General features: G+C 38.4%; 1 protein-coding gene and 1 pseudogene across 2 annotated transcripts in view; both read left to right on the top strand.

Moving 5' to 3' along the window:
* Positions 1–583: 583 nt before the first annotated feature.
* LOC114085131 (U6 spliceosomal RNA) lies at positions 584–683 on the top strand (annotated as a pseudogene).
* A 12,529-nt stretch (positions 684–13,212) lies between these two features.
* Rec114 (REC114 meiotic recombination protein) overlaps positions 13,213–17,015 on the top strand; it is a 110,841-nt gene continuing 107,038 nt past the window's right edge. For both annotated transcript variants that reach the window (XM_071608456.1, XM_071608457.1), the window contains exon 1: positions 13,213–13,371. In XM_071608456.1, the coding sequence (XP_071464557.1) occupies positions 13,213–13,371 (159 nt within the window). The remainder of the gene's footprint in view (positions 13,372–17,015) is intronic.

Below are 17,015 nucleotides of genomic sequence, written 5' to 3' on the forward strand. Positions count from 1 at the left end.
ACAGGCCCAGCATGGTAGCACATCCTGTAACCCAGTGGCTCTTAAAGCTGAGGCAGGAGGATTGCAAGTTCAGAGCTAGACTTAGCAACTTAGCGAGGCCCTAAACAACTTAGCGAGACCCTGTCTCCACAAAAAGAGCTGAGGATGTGGCTCAGTGGTTGAGTGCCCCTGTATTCAATCCCCAGTGCCAAAAATAAATAAATAAATAACAAAACTCTACACACAAAAAAGGATTTCTTAAACAAGACACGAAAAATTATACTAAAAAATCTCAAACAATAAAAGGAAAAAATAATTTGATTACGTTAAAAAATTAACAAGCCCTAAGTATCATAGGAGAAATTAGAAAACAAGTAAAACACTGGGATAAAACATTTGCAGAGTATTTAACAGATAATGGAATAGTACCTAGCATATCTGAAAAACTGCTGTAAATCAATAAGAAAAAGATGAAAGCAAAAAAAATGTGCAGAGGATATGAATAAGCAATTCACATAAGGGGAAAATAAGATGAGCAATAAACATATAAAAATACTTAATTTTGATAGTGATCAAGGGAATGCACATCAAAAATAATGAACACTTGCTTTGGCAGCATATATACTAAAATTGGAATGATACAGAGAAGATTAGCATGGCCCCTGCTCAATGACACACAAATTCGTGAAGCATTCCTATTTTTCAAAATGAATCCCAATATCATGTACAACCATAATGCACTAATAAAAACATGGTATTAGCTCATTATAAATGCTTAGAACAGAATCTGGTATGCTATAAGCATTCAAATAAATATTGTTATTTAAAAATAATAAAATGAGGTTCTATGTTATTGGCAAAGTATAAAATCAGACCATATCAACACTAAAGAGAATATAAAGAAATGGGAATTTTCAACATTGAGGACAATATGTAAGTTAGACTATTTACATGGAAAAGTAACCTGTCAATTTCAAATGAAATTGAAAATGCACACATTATGTGACTAAAGAGTTCTACTTTCAGATTTGCACCCCAGAGAATAACTCACACATGGATGGTCACAGGAAACGTGTAAAAGAATAAAGTAGGATTTTTTTTAGCAGGATTTTTTTGTAATAATGAAATATTTTGGAATTTTTGTCTTATCTTAAATTCCCTCTAAAAGCATAAATCAAGACTGAGTCCAGGGCTGGGACTGTGGCTCAGTGGTAGAGTGCTTGCCTAGCACGTGTGAGGCACTGGGTTCAATCTCTAGCACAACAACAACAACAACAACAACAAACTCTAAATAAACAAAAGGAAGGTATAAAAAGGTTTTTTAAAAAAGATCTAGTCCAGGGGTTCCATGGTCCCCATTGACATTTGGTGGCAGGATCCCTGTAGATAACAAAATCCACAGATGCTCAAGTTTCTTGTGTAAAATGGTCTAATACTTGGGTTTAGCCTACACAATCTTCCCATATAGTTAGTTTAAATCACTTCTAAATTACTTATAATAGCTAAATGTAAATTCTATGTAAATAGTTGTGATATTACATTGTTTAGGGAGAAAGGATAAGAAGAAAAAAGTCTGTACATGTTCAGTACAGATGCAACTTTTAAAAATCTATTTTCAATCTATGGTTAATTGAATCCACAGATGAGGAACCCAGGAAAATAGACAGCCAACTACCGTTAATTTGAAAGTGATCTCATGAAACAGAGGTGGGAGGACTGGGAAGAGTGAAAGAGGAAAAAAGGGAAGCCAATCCAAGGATATGTACAGAATGGGCCACATTCAAGCCACATATTTTTGTTTGTATTTTTGGTACCAGGGATTGAACCCAGGGGTGCTTAACCACTGAGCCACATCTTCAGCTTTCTTTCTTTTTTTTTTTTTTCTTTTTGAGACAGGGTCTTGCTAAGTTGCTTAGGGCCTCGCTAAATTGTTTTTATTTTTTTATTTTTATTTGTTCTTTTTAGTTATACATGATAGTATATGGTATTTTGACATACTATACATACATGATATATAACTTCCCATTCTTGTGGTTTTACGTGATGCGGAGTTTCACTGTTCATGTATTCATATATGAACATAAGAAAGTTATGTTCGATTCATTCTACTGTCTTTCCCATTCCTGTTCCCCCTACCTCCTCCCCATTTCCCCTGCCCCAATCTGGTGACACTCCTCTCCTTCTCCCCTCCACCCAGCCTATTGTGAGCCAGCATCTGAATATCAGAATATCAGAGAGAACAATATACATTTTTGGGATTGGCTTATTTCACTCATTTCACTTAGACTCATAGTCTCCAGTTCCATCCATTTACCAGCAAATGCCATAATTTCATTCTTCTTTATGGCTGAATAATATTTCATTGTATGTATATATACCACTTATCTTAATCCATTCATCTGTTGAAGGGCACCTAGGTTGGTACCATATTTAGCAATTTTGAATTGAACTGCTATGAACATTAATGTGGCCATGTCACTATAGTATGCTAGTTTTAAGTCCTTTGGGTATAAACTGAGGAGTGGGATAACTAGATCAAATGGTGGTTCCATTCCAGGTTTTCTGAGGAATCTCCATACTTCTTTCCATAGTGGTTGCACCAATTTGCAGTCCTACAGCAGTATATGAGTGTACCTTTTCCCCCACATCCTCACCAACATTTACTGTTACTTGTATCTGTGATAATTGCTATTCTGACTGGAGTGAGATGAAATCTCAGTGTAGTTTTAATTTGCATTTCTCTAATTGCTAGTGATGTCAAACACTTTTTCATATATTTGTTGACCATTCATATTTCTTCTTCTGGGCAGTGCCTGCTCAGTTCCTTTGCCCATTTGTTGGCTGGGTATTTGTTTTTTGGGGGAGGTACTGGAGATTGAAATCAAGGGCCCTCAGCCACTGAGCCACATCCCAGCCCTATTTTGTATTTTATTTAGAGACAGGTCTCACTCAGTTGCTTAGTGCCTCACTTTTGCTGAGGCTGGCTTTGAACTCATGATCCTCCTGCTTCAGGTTCCCAAACTGATGGGATTACAGGTGTGCGCCACCATGCCCAACTTGTTTGTTTTTTGAGTTTTTTATGTTTGAGTTCTTTATGTATCCTGGAGATTAACGCTCTGAGGTGCAGGTGGCAAAGATTTTTCTCCCATTATGTAGACTTTCTCTTCATGTTCTTGATTGTTTCATTTACTGAGAAGAAGCTTTTTGTTTGACACCACCCCATTTACTGATTCATATATATATATTTGTAGATGGACACAATACCTTTATTTTATTTATTTATTTTTACGTGGTTCTGAGGATAGAACCCAGTGCCCACGTGTCCTAGGCAAGCACTCTACTACTGAGCCACAAACCCAACCCGCATTTACTGATTCTTGATTTTACTTCTGGCGCTTTAGGAGTCTTGTTGAGGAATTCACTTCCTAAGCTGACATGATGGAGGTTTGGGGCTTCACTAAATTGCTTAGGCTGGCTTTGAATTTGTGTTTTTCCTGCTTCAGCCTCTCTAGCTGCTGGGATTTTTAGGCAACTCTTGTGGGTTTTGATCCCACTAGAGATTCCTTTGGGAACCACATGGATGCACCACAGAATTATTTGCCCCAGGAACAGAAAATGAAAACGTTTATCCATGGGCTTCTAGCTTCTATTGGCCAAAGACTGACTGCCTCATAGGAATTTAACTCCCTCAAATTTTCATGACCTACTTAGATCAGAAGGGGTTAGCAGGATCTCACTGGAACTTTGAGATCATTGTTTTCTTTTATGTGCTTTATTTCTTTGGCTTTTGGTTCTGCTTCTAGGAGAAAACCCCAACTTTATTTTCCAACTGTTCTTTTATTTACATTTGTCCAATATACTTTTAATTTTCTTTGAGCACTCCTTTTTTTCTAATTGCTTCTTTTTTTTTCTTCACAGCAACCTGTTCTTGTTTTATAGATGTATAGTTTCTCATTTCTCACTGAAGATTTTAATTATCTTTTTTCTTCTTCTATGTTATCTGTGTTCACTTGTGTTATTTATCCTTTTTATTGCTCCTTTTTTTGTAGTGGAGATTTTTTTTTATCTTATGTCTAATATCTATTGTTGGTTTTTAATTAAAAATGAGGCATTTGAAAAGCTGGAGATATACAACACGTTGAGCTTTAAAAAGTTTTGCTTTAGGTTTTCAAGAAGTTTGATTCTCCTCTGAGTGGTCTCCAATGTCACATAAATGGGAATTATATCATTTCTTTCTGCAAAGATGCTCTGCCTGGGGAGAGGTGCCCTGTGGCTAGGGTTTTACCCTCACATTTTGAGAGGATGTTCTGTTTATAAACTTTCAATTAACCCATCTGTTTTCAGCCTCTCACCCAACTCCTGCCCTCTGGAGATACAGCCATCTCTGCTGACATTTTGGCTTTTTTTCCAGGGTTCCTCCTCCCCCCTGAATGCTCCAGGCTGCAGCTTCCTCTGCTCTTCTTTATCAGTTACCTTTCCTCATATAGTTTTTTTTAAATACTTTAGACCTTTATTTTATTTACTTATTTTTATATGCTGCTGAAGTATAACATCATAAAGAAACATACAATTCTATGCAGTTGCTCGTCATTTGCAAAAGCTATATTCTGTAAAATCACCACGAACACTGAATGAATGACAGCTGAACCATGGCTCCAGGCAAAAAATAGGATCAGGCTCCTACAGGCCTCTGGTCACATTATCATCAACCAAGCCACACATGACCTTGTTTTATGGGCTTCTGTTTAATGACACCACGCTTAGTATCTATGTGGTTGATTCATTGACATCAAACTTACTGCCAGCATCATTGTAACTTATGCCTGAATAAGATTTCACTGTCACACACTTTCCTCTGTAGGCACATCACAGTCTTGTACATCAGACCACACTTCAGCACTGTGATCGGTGTCCATTTTAAACAATGGAATCGTTTACACACACACACACACAAAGGCAAGAAACAAGCAAATAATCCCTTCCTCCCCGCAAACAACATAGTGCTAAATAGACTGTGAAAAAGACATGGGTTGACAATACGAGAGCTGAAACAACCGGGCAGAGCGTCATTTTATCTGACCTCAGCTGGGAACATGTGTGATGACTCAAATGTTTCTCCTCACTGTATACATCTACAGATGGCCACAAAGCTCACTAAGTATTGGTTTGTGTTTACAAATAAATATTAATGAGTAGGTAAATTTGCAAGTACACAATCAGTGGATGATGAGTAGTGATTATACATAAAATAAGACTTTTTGCAAAGTTAGGGTGCCGGGTAGCAAGCACACAAGTCAAGAAATATAACATTTCCTGAATCTCCTTGGGCTCTCCTCTGAGTATAACCTCCATCCTGCTTTTTTTTTTTTTCACATTACAGCATTGGAAGTATGTGTTATGCACTCATGTGTGTTTGGTTTCTTTTTTCAATGTTATGTTATTTACTATGTTGTTGCAGGTCATACTAGTATTGGTTGTTTTAAAGCCTTTCTGTTAGTCTGTTATATACAATTAATTTGTGAGAAATGAGTTCGTATTCCTATTTTGATTCTGATGTTCATCTTTCCTGGAACTGTATTTCCTCCCATTTTGGACTTTTGAATTCCAGGGTCATTTTAAGTGGGAAGCTTTCTATATTTTTCCATCTTTCTTTACTTTATATTAGTGGAGTAGTGCACTACTGCCTCCCTCATGTCCTCCAGAGCCCGTCCAGAGCTAAGTTCTATAAGCTGTTTCAGAATACCCCTTCTGCTGCCGCACTGGGGACAGTCAGTCCCAGGCCCTGTAGGAGGTTTGGCTCAGGTTCTGCTCATACCATTATCAACATGTCTCGTTCAGCCTCTGTGTTCCTGGAAATAACTACACCGAGCAGTAGGGTGGCAGCCTAAAAGGGGTATCCACTCCAGCTCCTTGGCTTCCTGCCGAGGGCCTGATTCTATTCCACGTCTGGTATGGAGCTCTTTGTTTCCTGTTTTTCTGCCAGAACCTAGAATGACCCTGGATTCCTTTTTGCACACAACTGTGGATTTCTAGTTCCAGAGATACCTGTCCTGTCTTTGATCCCAGTTTTCTCCTTTTGGTTATCTTTTTTTATATTTGACCTGTCATTGCTATGTATCTGGAGAGAAGTTATTGAAGAGAGAAATTAACTATACAATGCTGCCTCAAAGTCTGTATTGCTTTGTTTCATCAGAGAATAACAAAGCCACTTTTATCCTGAAATAAATAAAGTGATATTCAAGAATCTCCACCTATGTGGAAATAATCCAAATGTCCATCAACTGAGAAATGGATAAATGTGATGTGGTATATCTATTCAATGGAATACTAGTCATCCATTAAAAAGAATGGATACTTATTCACCCTATAACATGAGTGAACCTTAAAAATATCATGCTGGGGGTGGAGGGCTGGGTTTGTGGCTCAGTGGCAGAGTGCTTGCCTGGCATGTGTGAGGCACTGGGTTCTCTTCTCAACACTGCATATAAATAAATAAAATAAAGGTCCATTGACAACTAAAAAATAAAATATGCTGGGCTGGGGGTGTAGCTCACTATAGAGTGCTTCACACTTGCCTAGCATGCATGAAGCCCTGGTTCCAGCACTGGCACTGCAATCATCAACAAGAAAACATTATTCTAAGTAAAAGAAACCAAATATAGAAGGCCATATATTGTATAATTCCATTTATATGAAATATTCAGAATAGGTAAATTCATAGGAACAGAAAGAAAATTGGTGGTTTCCAACAGCTGGAGAGAGGGAATTAATGGAACTGACTGCTGATAGACAAGGGGTTTCTTTTGGGGGTGATGGAAACATTCTGTAACTAGATAGTGGAGATGGTTGGACCACATTATCAGTGTAGTGAGTATACATCGCAATTTTACACTTTAGGAGAGTTAAAATAATGAATTTTGCATTATGATGATTTTTACCACAAGAAATAAAAGAGATTATCTACCCTTTTGTACACCTTCCTAACTGCTCATTTGAGTTTATCACTCTTCATTTGCACCAACACAATCCTGGTTCTTATCTTTATTGAGCATCTTTCATATTATGCTAGGAATTATTTTCTTCGTGTATGTTCCTCTATCAACCCAGAAGCATTTTCAAGAAAAGACCTGAAACCTATTCAGTCCAAGAAATCTTTGCTGAATAAATGAATGAACAGTTTAGTCAAACTGACATGACCACTCCAAAACAAAACAAAACAGAAGTCATTCTTCCTCTGGGTCTCTCAATTTGTCCTTAGAATTATCTCTTGGGAAAGGATTTTCATTCTGAAACATGGTGATGCCCTCAGAGGCAAAGCTTTAAGTTGAGGAAACAGTGTAAGCATCCCCAACTATTCCCAAAGGTCCCCTAAACTGAGTTCCCAAGTTCACACAGTTCTAACCTAACATCAGCTAGAGGTATAGTCGCAATGGCTTCAGGCTAAATTATTCAAAGGGTTCCCAGCAACTAAACTCAAAATGCTTTTGCTGAGTCACTCTCCAGCACAAAGTCTTTTCTTTAGGATGCTTTCATCTGTCCTCTGAGGGGTAAATTGCAAATTTCGCAGCCTCACTGTACAGAGGTGGGCTAAATGATTTCTCAAGGGTCAGGCAATAAACTATGTAATAAAGGATGCATCAAATTAGAAAAGATTTCTAGGGGGTCCACGTTCCTGTATTGACCATGTAATTATAACTGTCAGGGTTAGACATTCCACAACTACCAGATTAAGGTTTTGAGACACAAAATTTTCTCCTTTAACTTTAGCATCAATGCATGAGGATATAAAGACGAGAAAGGGTTATTAACTATTTCCCCGTGTTAGTCCTTTATGCATGTAAAATGATTTTCAAATCACCCCTTTTCTCTCATTTTAACATTTGCAGTCCTTTCACTGAAAGAAAAATTGGGAACCTACCCTGTGCCAGGAACTCGAGATCCCAACATAAATCAAATACGATCCCTCTCTTCAAGGTGTGAGTTCCTAGTCTTTCTGTAGGATTTACTTCTGATGCCAACCTACCTTTGTAAAGTGTGTTCCCAAATTTACCATCTGGCAAACAATATTTACTAGCTTATTATTCTCTGTGCTTTTAATAAATGGGAAAAGTCAGCATTAATCTCTTTTCATGTTATGCCAATGAACAGCAGCCTGTGGACAAGTTGGTTTTCTGTATTGCATAGAAATCCCTTCAGTTACCTGCAATGGAGCAGCTGTTTTTGTATGTGAAAGCAAAAATAATTGCTTTCTAGCGTGAGTATAAGTTCCATGGGAACACCCCTCTATACACAGCATCCCCAGGTCTGACAGCTCATCTGGCTTCACTGATGCAATCAGGAAAACCCCTCAGTCCCCCCACAGTGCTCTGCAGTTCTCAACCACTCTGTGTGCTATTGCTGAGGGACACAGGAGGAAGAGCGAAGGTGCAGATTCCTCTGTCATTCTGTCACCTAGGAGATCCAAGGAAACAAGAGCCATCATTTCCTTTGCTGACTCAATAGCCTATGGATGGCTAGGGTCCCTAGTTTGCTTTGAAAGAGACATGCTAGGGTTTCAAAACCAGTTCTGCAGTGTCTTCCTGAAATGATGCTGATTATCACCTTCAAAAGAGAGTTACACAGTAAAATGATTTTTGATGAAAAAAATTTTTAGGGAAGTAAATACTTTTTTTTATATTTAAACTTCAGGGGCCAGTTTTTTCCCCCCTATCTGATAACAGATGTTTTAGCTCAGAGTCATCTGCCATTTATTAGTTTGGACCACACATGTTGTTCTGTTACTGCTTATCAGCAAGGCATGGGAGGGTCTTCTTTGGATGTGAGAATGACTTCTTCCTCCTCTGAATGCCTTTTGCACCACGAGCTTGCATGTAACTATATTAATCTAAATCTTCTGGGGCAAGGACTGTTGGTCTTGCTTTTTACCATCTTAGTTTATGCTTCCCCAGGAGCAGATCCTGGAAGAAGGATTCAAGTGCAAGTAATTCATTTAAGAGGTGATCAAAAGAAAACTGGTAGGGGAGGGAGGCAAAGAAGGTAAGTTAGGAAACAAATTTAAAAACTTCCCCCCCAAACCCCTACCATGTGGAGCTTAATCCCACTGGGGTATTCTGGAAAACAGGATATAACATAAATCTCAGGGTTACTCCACTTGAGGAGTGAGGAAACTGGGATATTTATATGCCAATTTCCATCAGTAGTTGGCTGAAGCCTGATCCTATTATACATTAAGTGACTATCCATATGGAAAGTATTGAATATCTGTCCTTACCTCATTCCACACAATTAAAAGCAAGAAGGAACATATACCTAGATGTAAAAGTTCAAAACATGAAGTTTCTAGAAGAAAATTTTCAAAGAATATGTGTACATCTTTAGAGTCAGTAAGATTCTTTTAGTCAGAATGTAACACGCACACACACACACACCAAAAAACCAAAAAAAAAAAAAACCTTGACAATTTAAGAAAGCAGTTCATCAAAATTAAATATTTGCTTTTTGCAAAACATTGTTGAGAAAATGAATAGGCAAATCAGAATGAGAAAGTATTTTCATTATAAATATCTAACAAAGGACTGGTATCTAAAATATATAAAGAATTTCTACAAATAAATAATGGTAAAAGATTTGAAAACATTTCACAATCTAAGATACACAAATGGCCAATAAGCATCTGAAATGGAACTCAACATGATTCATCATCAGGGAAATGCAAATTAAGATCACTATGAGAAATCACTGCACACTCACCAGAGTGGCTAAAATTAAAGATGACAATGCAAATGTCACCCACTATGTAGAACAACTGGAACTCCCATGTTTTGCTCATGGCAGTACAAAATGGTACAACCACTACTGGAGAACTCTTTGGAAGTTTTTTTTTTTTTTAAATAAGAAATTAAAATTAAAATAAGAAATAAGAAATTAAATATATATCTTTCTAGGTCCCAGAAATTCCATTTGTATGTACTTATTGAAAACAAATGCCAGTGCATATCTACAAAACAGACTTGTACAAGAATGTTCATAACAGCTTAAATAAAAACACATTGGAAAATGATATAGATGTCCACCAACAGGTGACAAGCAAATTGTGAAACAGTCATACACTAGAATACTATTCAGCATTAATAAAGAATGAACAGGGGCTGGGGCTGGGGCTCAGTGGTAGCACACTTGCCTGGTATGTGTGAGGCATTGGGTTCGATTCTCAGCAAGATGTATAAATAAAAAAAAATAAAGATCTATCACCAACTAAAAAATATTTTTTTAAAAAAGAAAGAATGAACAATTGATATAAAATGAATGGAGTTAAAAGAAAAAATTACACTGAGCAAAGAAGCAGATATAAATGGGTACATTCTGTATGGTTTCAAATATAAAGACCCAGGACAGGAAAGCTTAACTGTGTGATAAAAATCAGACCAGTGGTTGTCCTTGTTGGGTCGGGGGTTAACTGAAGGGAGGTACTTACATGAGAATTTGGGGGGTTTTAGAAATGCTCTATATCTTATTTTGTATGATGGTTACATGAGTGTATATAAATGTCAAAACTCATAGCTGAGGCTGGGGTTGTGGCTCAGTGGTAGAGTACTCACCTAGCATGTGCGAGGCCCTGGGTTCGAGCCTCAGCACCACATAAAAGTAAAGGTATTGTGTCCAACTATAACTAAAAAATAAAAATAAATAAAAAATAAAAACCATTAAAAAACTCATAGCTGAACATTTGAGATCTGTGCTATTTATTTATTTATAGTGCTGGGGATTGAACCCAGGGCCTTGTGCATGTGAGGTGAGCACTCTACCAACTGAGCTATATCCCCAGCACTGTGCTTTGTATTGTATGAAGTTGTACCTTAATAAATATTACAGTTCATTTTTTAAAAAAGAACAGATATTGAACATTAAAAATATGAAGTGATTTGTTAAGTGTTTTCCCCCACCCCATCCCACCCCTACAGTGTAAGCTATAGGCGGGCAGAAGCTCTGTTTTATTCTCTACAGTATCCCCAGTGTCTTGTACATTGCTTAGGTCCCCTTAAGGGTTGTTAATATTATAAATTTGTATGAGTCTCCGTGGATTGAGCAGTGGCTTTATCATATCTCCCTTTGCAGACATTACCTGTTCTTGGCAGACACTGGTGGCCCCAGAAGCTTGAGTACAGGTGCATTGTCTAGGAAGAGAGCTTGCAGGTGGGAACCCAGCAGGGCCCTGGGTGTCCTTGGGCACTGACAGGGTCCCAACTGTGAGCACCATCTGCTCCTGTGAAGGGTGTCTGACAGCAGCTGCAGCCCTGGACCTGGAAGGTGAGTGCCTCTGAGACCCAATGTCAGGCTCCCATTCCCATCCTCCCTTCCTATAGCAAGCCCATGGAAAGTCACTTTAACCCTGGAAACACAAAGTATCAACACATGTACTACTTTGCAATTTACCAAGTGTTTTCCCATGTATGTTCTTATTTTATCCTCTCAATGACTCTGAAAGATTAATGACTTAATAACCTTATTTTACAGAGAAGTTAAATGACTTCTCCAAGGTCACACAGCTGGCAAGTGACAGACTTGGGATTCCAACCAAGCTTTTAACCATGTCCTACTATATTAAGTACAGTGTTGCTGTGTCATTTAAGGACCTTCAGAAGAAGTTTCTGAAATCTGACTCCTTCGGTAAGCTTTGCTGGACTAATGAAAAGATAAGATAACAAACTCCCCTTGCCTTTAATCCAACTTATTCCATATGCCACTGAGCAATTAACTGGACTACCACTAGGATAGTGTCACTCCCCTGTCCATATTTTCCACATTTCTCACTACCCACCATGAGAAATCCATGCTCCTTAGCTGCTGTTCCATAATCTTTTTCCCCAACTCAACTTTGTAATCCCCTCTTTCTTAAAAAACAGCTTTATGTTCTTTCTAGTTATGTCATTATCCTCATCTCTGCAACTTTGCTCCTCACCTCCCCCTGCATCAGGAATACCAGTTTCATCCATCCCTTGGGAAATCTCACCCTTCAAGTCCTAACTCAAATACCACTGCATTCCCAGTTGGTAGATTTTTACTTTATCTGAATCCTTAGAGTTCATGAACTGTCAGGTATCATTAAAGTGTTTGTACCTTGTTTTGTTTTCCTATTAGATCCTGAGGTCCCAGAAGTGAGATGGATACCTTACCTCTTTCTATAACCAGATGCTGACTGACATAGTTATTTGCACACTGTGGATACATGATGCTTTGTAGAGTGAATAAATTACCACCTTCCCAAACATTGTCTATGCATTTAATATACTTTGGTGTGCATAGTTTAAAAAATAGTTTGTATTTTATCTTATATTTGGTTAACATAGCCGCCACCCTCTGTATACTTTGCTTCTGACTTGACACAGACTCTGAATGCCTAAATTCTTTGCAAGTTGGGGCTGACATTTGGGAGAAATTGTGGAATTCGCAGTTCTACACTGGCTCTGGCATTCACTCACTGTGTAACCTTGGATAAATCACGTCTACTCTCTGGACCTTATTTTGTCTCCCTCTATTCCACGGGGGTAACACTCCCCATTTTGCTTCTTCAGTTCATCACAAGGTTATTGGAAGGTAAATGAAATAACAGATGTAGAAGTGCTTGGTCCACTATAAATCACACAGAAATGTCGTTTAGTTGTACCTGCTGCTTTTGTTGCGGGCCGCCCCCTACCCATCTGCTCCTTTCTTGGGATGAAAAAAAAATGACAGTCTGGGGCAGTATTACAGGGGGAACAAAATGATGAGAAAATAAATCCACTCCTTGAATGGCTGGTAGAACTGGGGCTGTTATGGTGAGGCTGGAATACTGTCATCTGAAAGGCTGCTGCAAAGAGGGAAACCCTTGTACAGGCAGCCTCAGGGATGGGGCTTGGCCAGGGTACAGCAGTCACGAGGAGTCAGCCAGTTTCCCCAAGAGTCAGAGCTGTTGGACAGTGACATGGGCTGCCTGAGGGAAGGTAAGGGCCCCATTCCATTGCTGCAGCCGCAAGACCTACTATCATATAAGTATCACAGAAATCGAGATCATTTCTGCTGGGCACGTATGGAGAAAAGAGACCCTAAGGCCTTAAGTACCCTCTAGGAGAGCATCCTGAGCCTGCCTATTGGCTTCTGCTGAGGGGAAGGGTGGGTCTTGGATTGCTTCGCTTTCTGATTGGCTAGCTGTACAGATTGGCAGGTCCCAGCAGGCTATGCGTGACAGACGCAGACATGGCGCAGGCGGGAAAAGTGGCCTTGGGCCTTGGCCTTCCGGGAGGAGAAGCTGCACAGTGGCCACTGCAGCGGTATGGCCGATTCATGCTGTTGGGTACCGGAGAGCCACCTGGTCCTGGCTCAGAAGTTGAGCAGAGCGCTTCCACCACGTGGAAGGTGAGGCCAAAATTCAGGCATGGCTGCCTGCTCACACCCCGGAGGAGGCAGTATCATGACCAGTGGTCGCAAAAGATAGGAGGAGAGGACACAGAAGGACAGGCATGTTGAGGAATGGGCAGGCCGACAGCTTACATAAGATGTGTGTGTAGTAATAAGCATAATTGGAATCCACTATAATCTCAAAATAATTATGCAAGGGAATAGTAAACATTCTTATATTAAACAAGTTATTGAGCTTCAGACATATGCTTAGACTCTATTCAGGGTGCTACGGTTCTAGCAATGAGCAAGATATAAATGGCTTCTATCATTGATGTTTTTAGTTTAGAGGAGGACATATATATCCAAATAACTATGTAAATTATGGAAGTGAAGTTTGAATCATCCATAACCAAGTTGTCATGCTCTTTGTTACTCAAGCACTCACACAGAACTAAATTTGAATTTTAGCTTTCTATGTGCCGTGTATATGTGTGTGCCGAGCCCTGGCCCAACAGGTATTGACCCAGGGCTTCCTGCCCTGCATGCTAAATGCTTGCTTTACCATTGAGCCACATTGCCAGTCCCTGAGTTCAAACTTTGCCACTAATCTCCATGTACTTGATTAAGCCACTTAACCTCTGTATCTTGTTTATCCTAAAATAAGAATATCTTAATATCATCTTAATAACAGAGAGAAAACAGATAATAGATAGCAGTCCTATCTTATAGGATTGTTTTGAGAATTAAATCACTAATATACATCAATTACCTAAAATGGTGCCTAGTATATATTAAGTTTTCTGAGGGCTTGCTGTCATTATTTTTTGGTCTGGTGGTATGTTTTAACACCATCGATTACCTGTCATTCAGTTACCTTGGTTTGATTGATTGTTTGATGTGGACCCTGGGGTTTTGGATTATGGACACACACCTTGTAAAAGATGCGTGTGCATGTGTGTACATGTTTTGTGTATTTTGGACAACAGTAAGTAAAAGAAGAAAACAGATATTCTAGGTAGAAGACACAACATGCGGAAAGGCTCCACACTTGGAAAAAAAAATCTCAACATTATAATGTTTAGAGAGAAGGCCAATAGGTGTTTAGGAAACAAAGGGAATGATAGCGTGAGGTGAGGCTTTCTGGGGAGGCAGGCAGATGTCTTGTGAATATTATCTAAAAACCAATAAGAAACCACTGAAAAGATTTAAGCAGGAGCATTTTCATCTCAAAGATCACTCTGGCTGCAGTGTGGGGGAGTATGAGTGGATTCAGGTAGATCATATAGAATGTTGTTGCAGTGTTGTAGACCAGAGATGGTAATGGCTTAGACCTGGGGATGGCAGTAGAGATGGGGAAATTGGATATGTATTTTAGAGACCAAAAATGATAGGATTTGATGATGAATTGTTTGTGAGTGGTGAAATTAAAGAACTGCAGTGTTTCTGGCAGAAGCAACTTGGTAAACTGTTGGGAAATAGAAGCAATGGAGGAGAAACAGTGAGGGAAAGATCCAGGACTTCGATTTTGAATGCATTGAGTTTAATGTTTATTAAGCACCCAACTGTAGGTAGTTGAATATACTGTTCTGGATTTAGAAGACAGATCTGGGCTAAAGATGTGAAGGTGTGAGTTAGTAGCATAAAGGTGATATTTATAGCCTGGGGTCACATGAGATTCCAGAACCAAACCCGAAGGTAGTCCAACATCTGTAGGTCAGGTAGAGAGGCTATAGCCCCCAAAGAAGATTGACAAGGGACAGAGAGTTGGGAAACACCCAGGAAAATAAAGGTTCATCAGTGCTAACGAGTTATTTCAAGGAGAGAATGACTGATTAACTTTGTTGAACGATGCTGCAAAATGAAGAAAATAATGACTAAAGGATGTCCATTGCATTTAGCCCCATGATGGCCCTTACAGTCTTTGCCAAGAGAAGCTTCAGTGGAGTGAAGGGAGTAGAAGCCAATAGGAGTGGACTGAAGAGTGAGGAAATGAAGTCAAAGTACATAGACAATTCTAAGAGGTTTGGCTTTGAATGTGAGTAGAGATAGGGCATCACTTTCTAGAATATTAGAATAAAGAACTCTCCTAAAAGCTTGAAATCAATGGACCTATTAAAAAAAACATTAAATACCTAGTTGTGCTCTCGTGGAACTTTGTGTACTGAAAAATGATATAGTCTGAAAATACAAAAATGGATGAGAAAGAGTTAAATTCAAGGATGATGGATCTATAATTGAATCTTATAACAAAGCTGTGTTTGTTTGAGGACATTTAACTTTTGAGACTGCTCCAATAGGTTTCTTAATAACTTAAAACTTTTTAACCCTTTCTTCTAAGACATCTGGTTTGGGTGCACTGTCTCTGAAGCTGGGTAACTCTTACATTGCAAACCAGAAGCCATGGACATTTGACCATTTTAAGAAATTGATTGTTATTACATTTGTTTCCCTTTGCAAAGCTCTTCATAACTGTTTAGAAGGAATAGCACTTTTCAGCAGTTTTCAAATGTTTGGCATGAAGCCATGGCCACAGTGACAAGAGATGAAGCTGGCTTTTGCAGAGCTTTTGAAAACTGAACATTTGTACCTTCCTTTGAATCTGGGCTGAACCATCCTGCCCGCTGTGATCAGTTTCAGCTTAGGTTTGTCATTTTTTAAAATGAAAGAGAAATAAGATTTGTTCTATTTTATGGACACTGTGACTGTTGTGCAGTAATAATAATAAAAATGATGCCATCTAAAGACCTGTACTCTCTCAAGTCCCATGTGAATTTCTTATTTTAAAACTATGTGGTATCTGCAGTAAAAATATATGTTAGGTAAAGCACAGAAATATATTATAGTGGAGGATAGAATCATTCTGGTAAATTTTTTTGTAATTTTTTTCTCTAAAGAAATTTCGGGTTCAACCTTGGATAAACCTATTTTGAATTTTTTCTTTTTTTCTCCCCAAATTATGGAGAAAATCTCTTCTCCTGGCTCTGTACTATATAGTTGCTTAATTATAGAGAAGACTTTCATCACACTGGCCACATGCTAAGACAAAAATGTCAACCCAAGAGAAAAAAAATGAATAGTATAACAAGACTTTTAAGACTTGAAGTCCTAGTTGAGGGATAAGATCAAGTCTGAGATGTAAAGATTCATACACACACACACATACACACATATGTGTATATATTGATATCTAGCATATATATAATTTACTTCTCTGAATTGAATTATTCTTATTAATAAACAAATAAACTTTTCTGACAGTTAAAAAAAAAGGTGAGAAAAAAATACCCCACAACAGTTTACTGTATTGTGCATAGAAATCATCTAAGGATTTTGTTAAAAATGCAAATTCTGACTCAGTCAGAATAGATTTGGTATGGGGAATAGGATTCTGTAGTTCTAACAAACTCCCAGGTCACACTGATGCTGTTGGTTCGAGGACCATGCTTTGAGCAATGGGGGTCTAGAGGACCTTGGATGAAGTGGGAAGCCATCTAATAAAATTAATTTATGGAGTTAGGGTAAGTTAATCAGATTCATAGTGAATATGCAGATATTTTATTAATACGGTTAATATTTAAACCATCTGAAGTCATTTAAGTGGAATGAGCAAATGAAATACAAACTTGAACTTGATTTTTGTTCCTTACATCTGTTGGCCC

Source organism: Marmota flaviventris, chromosome 2 (assembly GCF_047511675.1).
Source record: "Marmota flaviventris isolate mMarFla1 chromosome 2, mMarFla1.hap1, whole genome shotgun sequence".
Taxonomy (NCBI): Eukaryota; Metazoa; Chordata; class Mammalia; order Rodentia; family Sciuridae; genus Marmota; species Marmota flaviventris.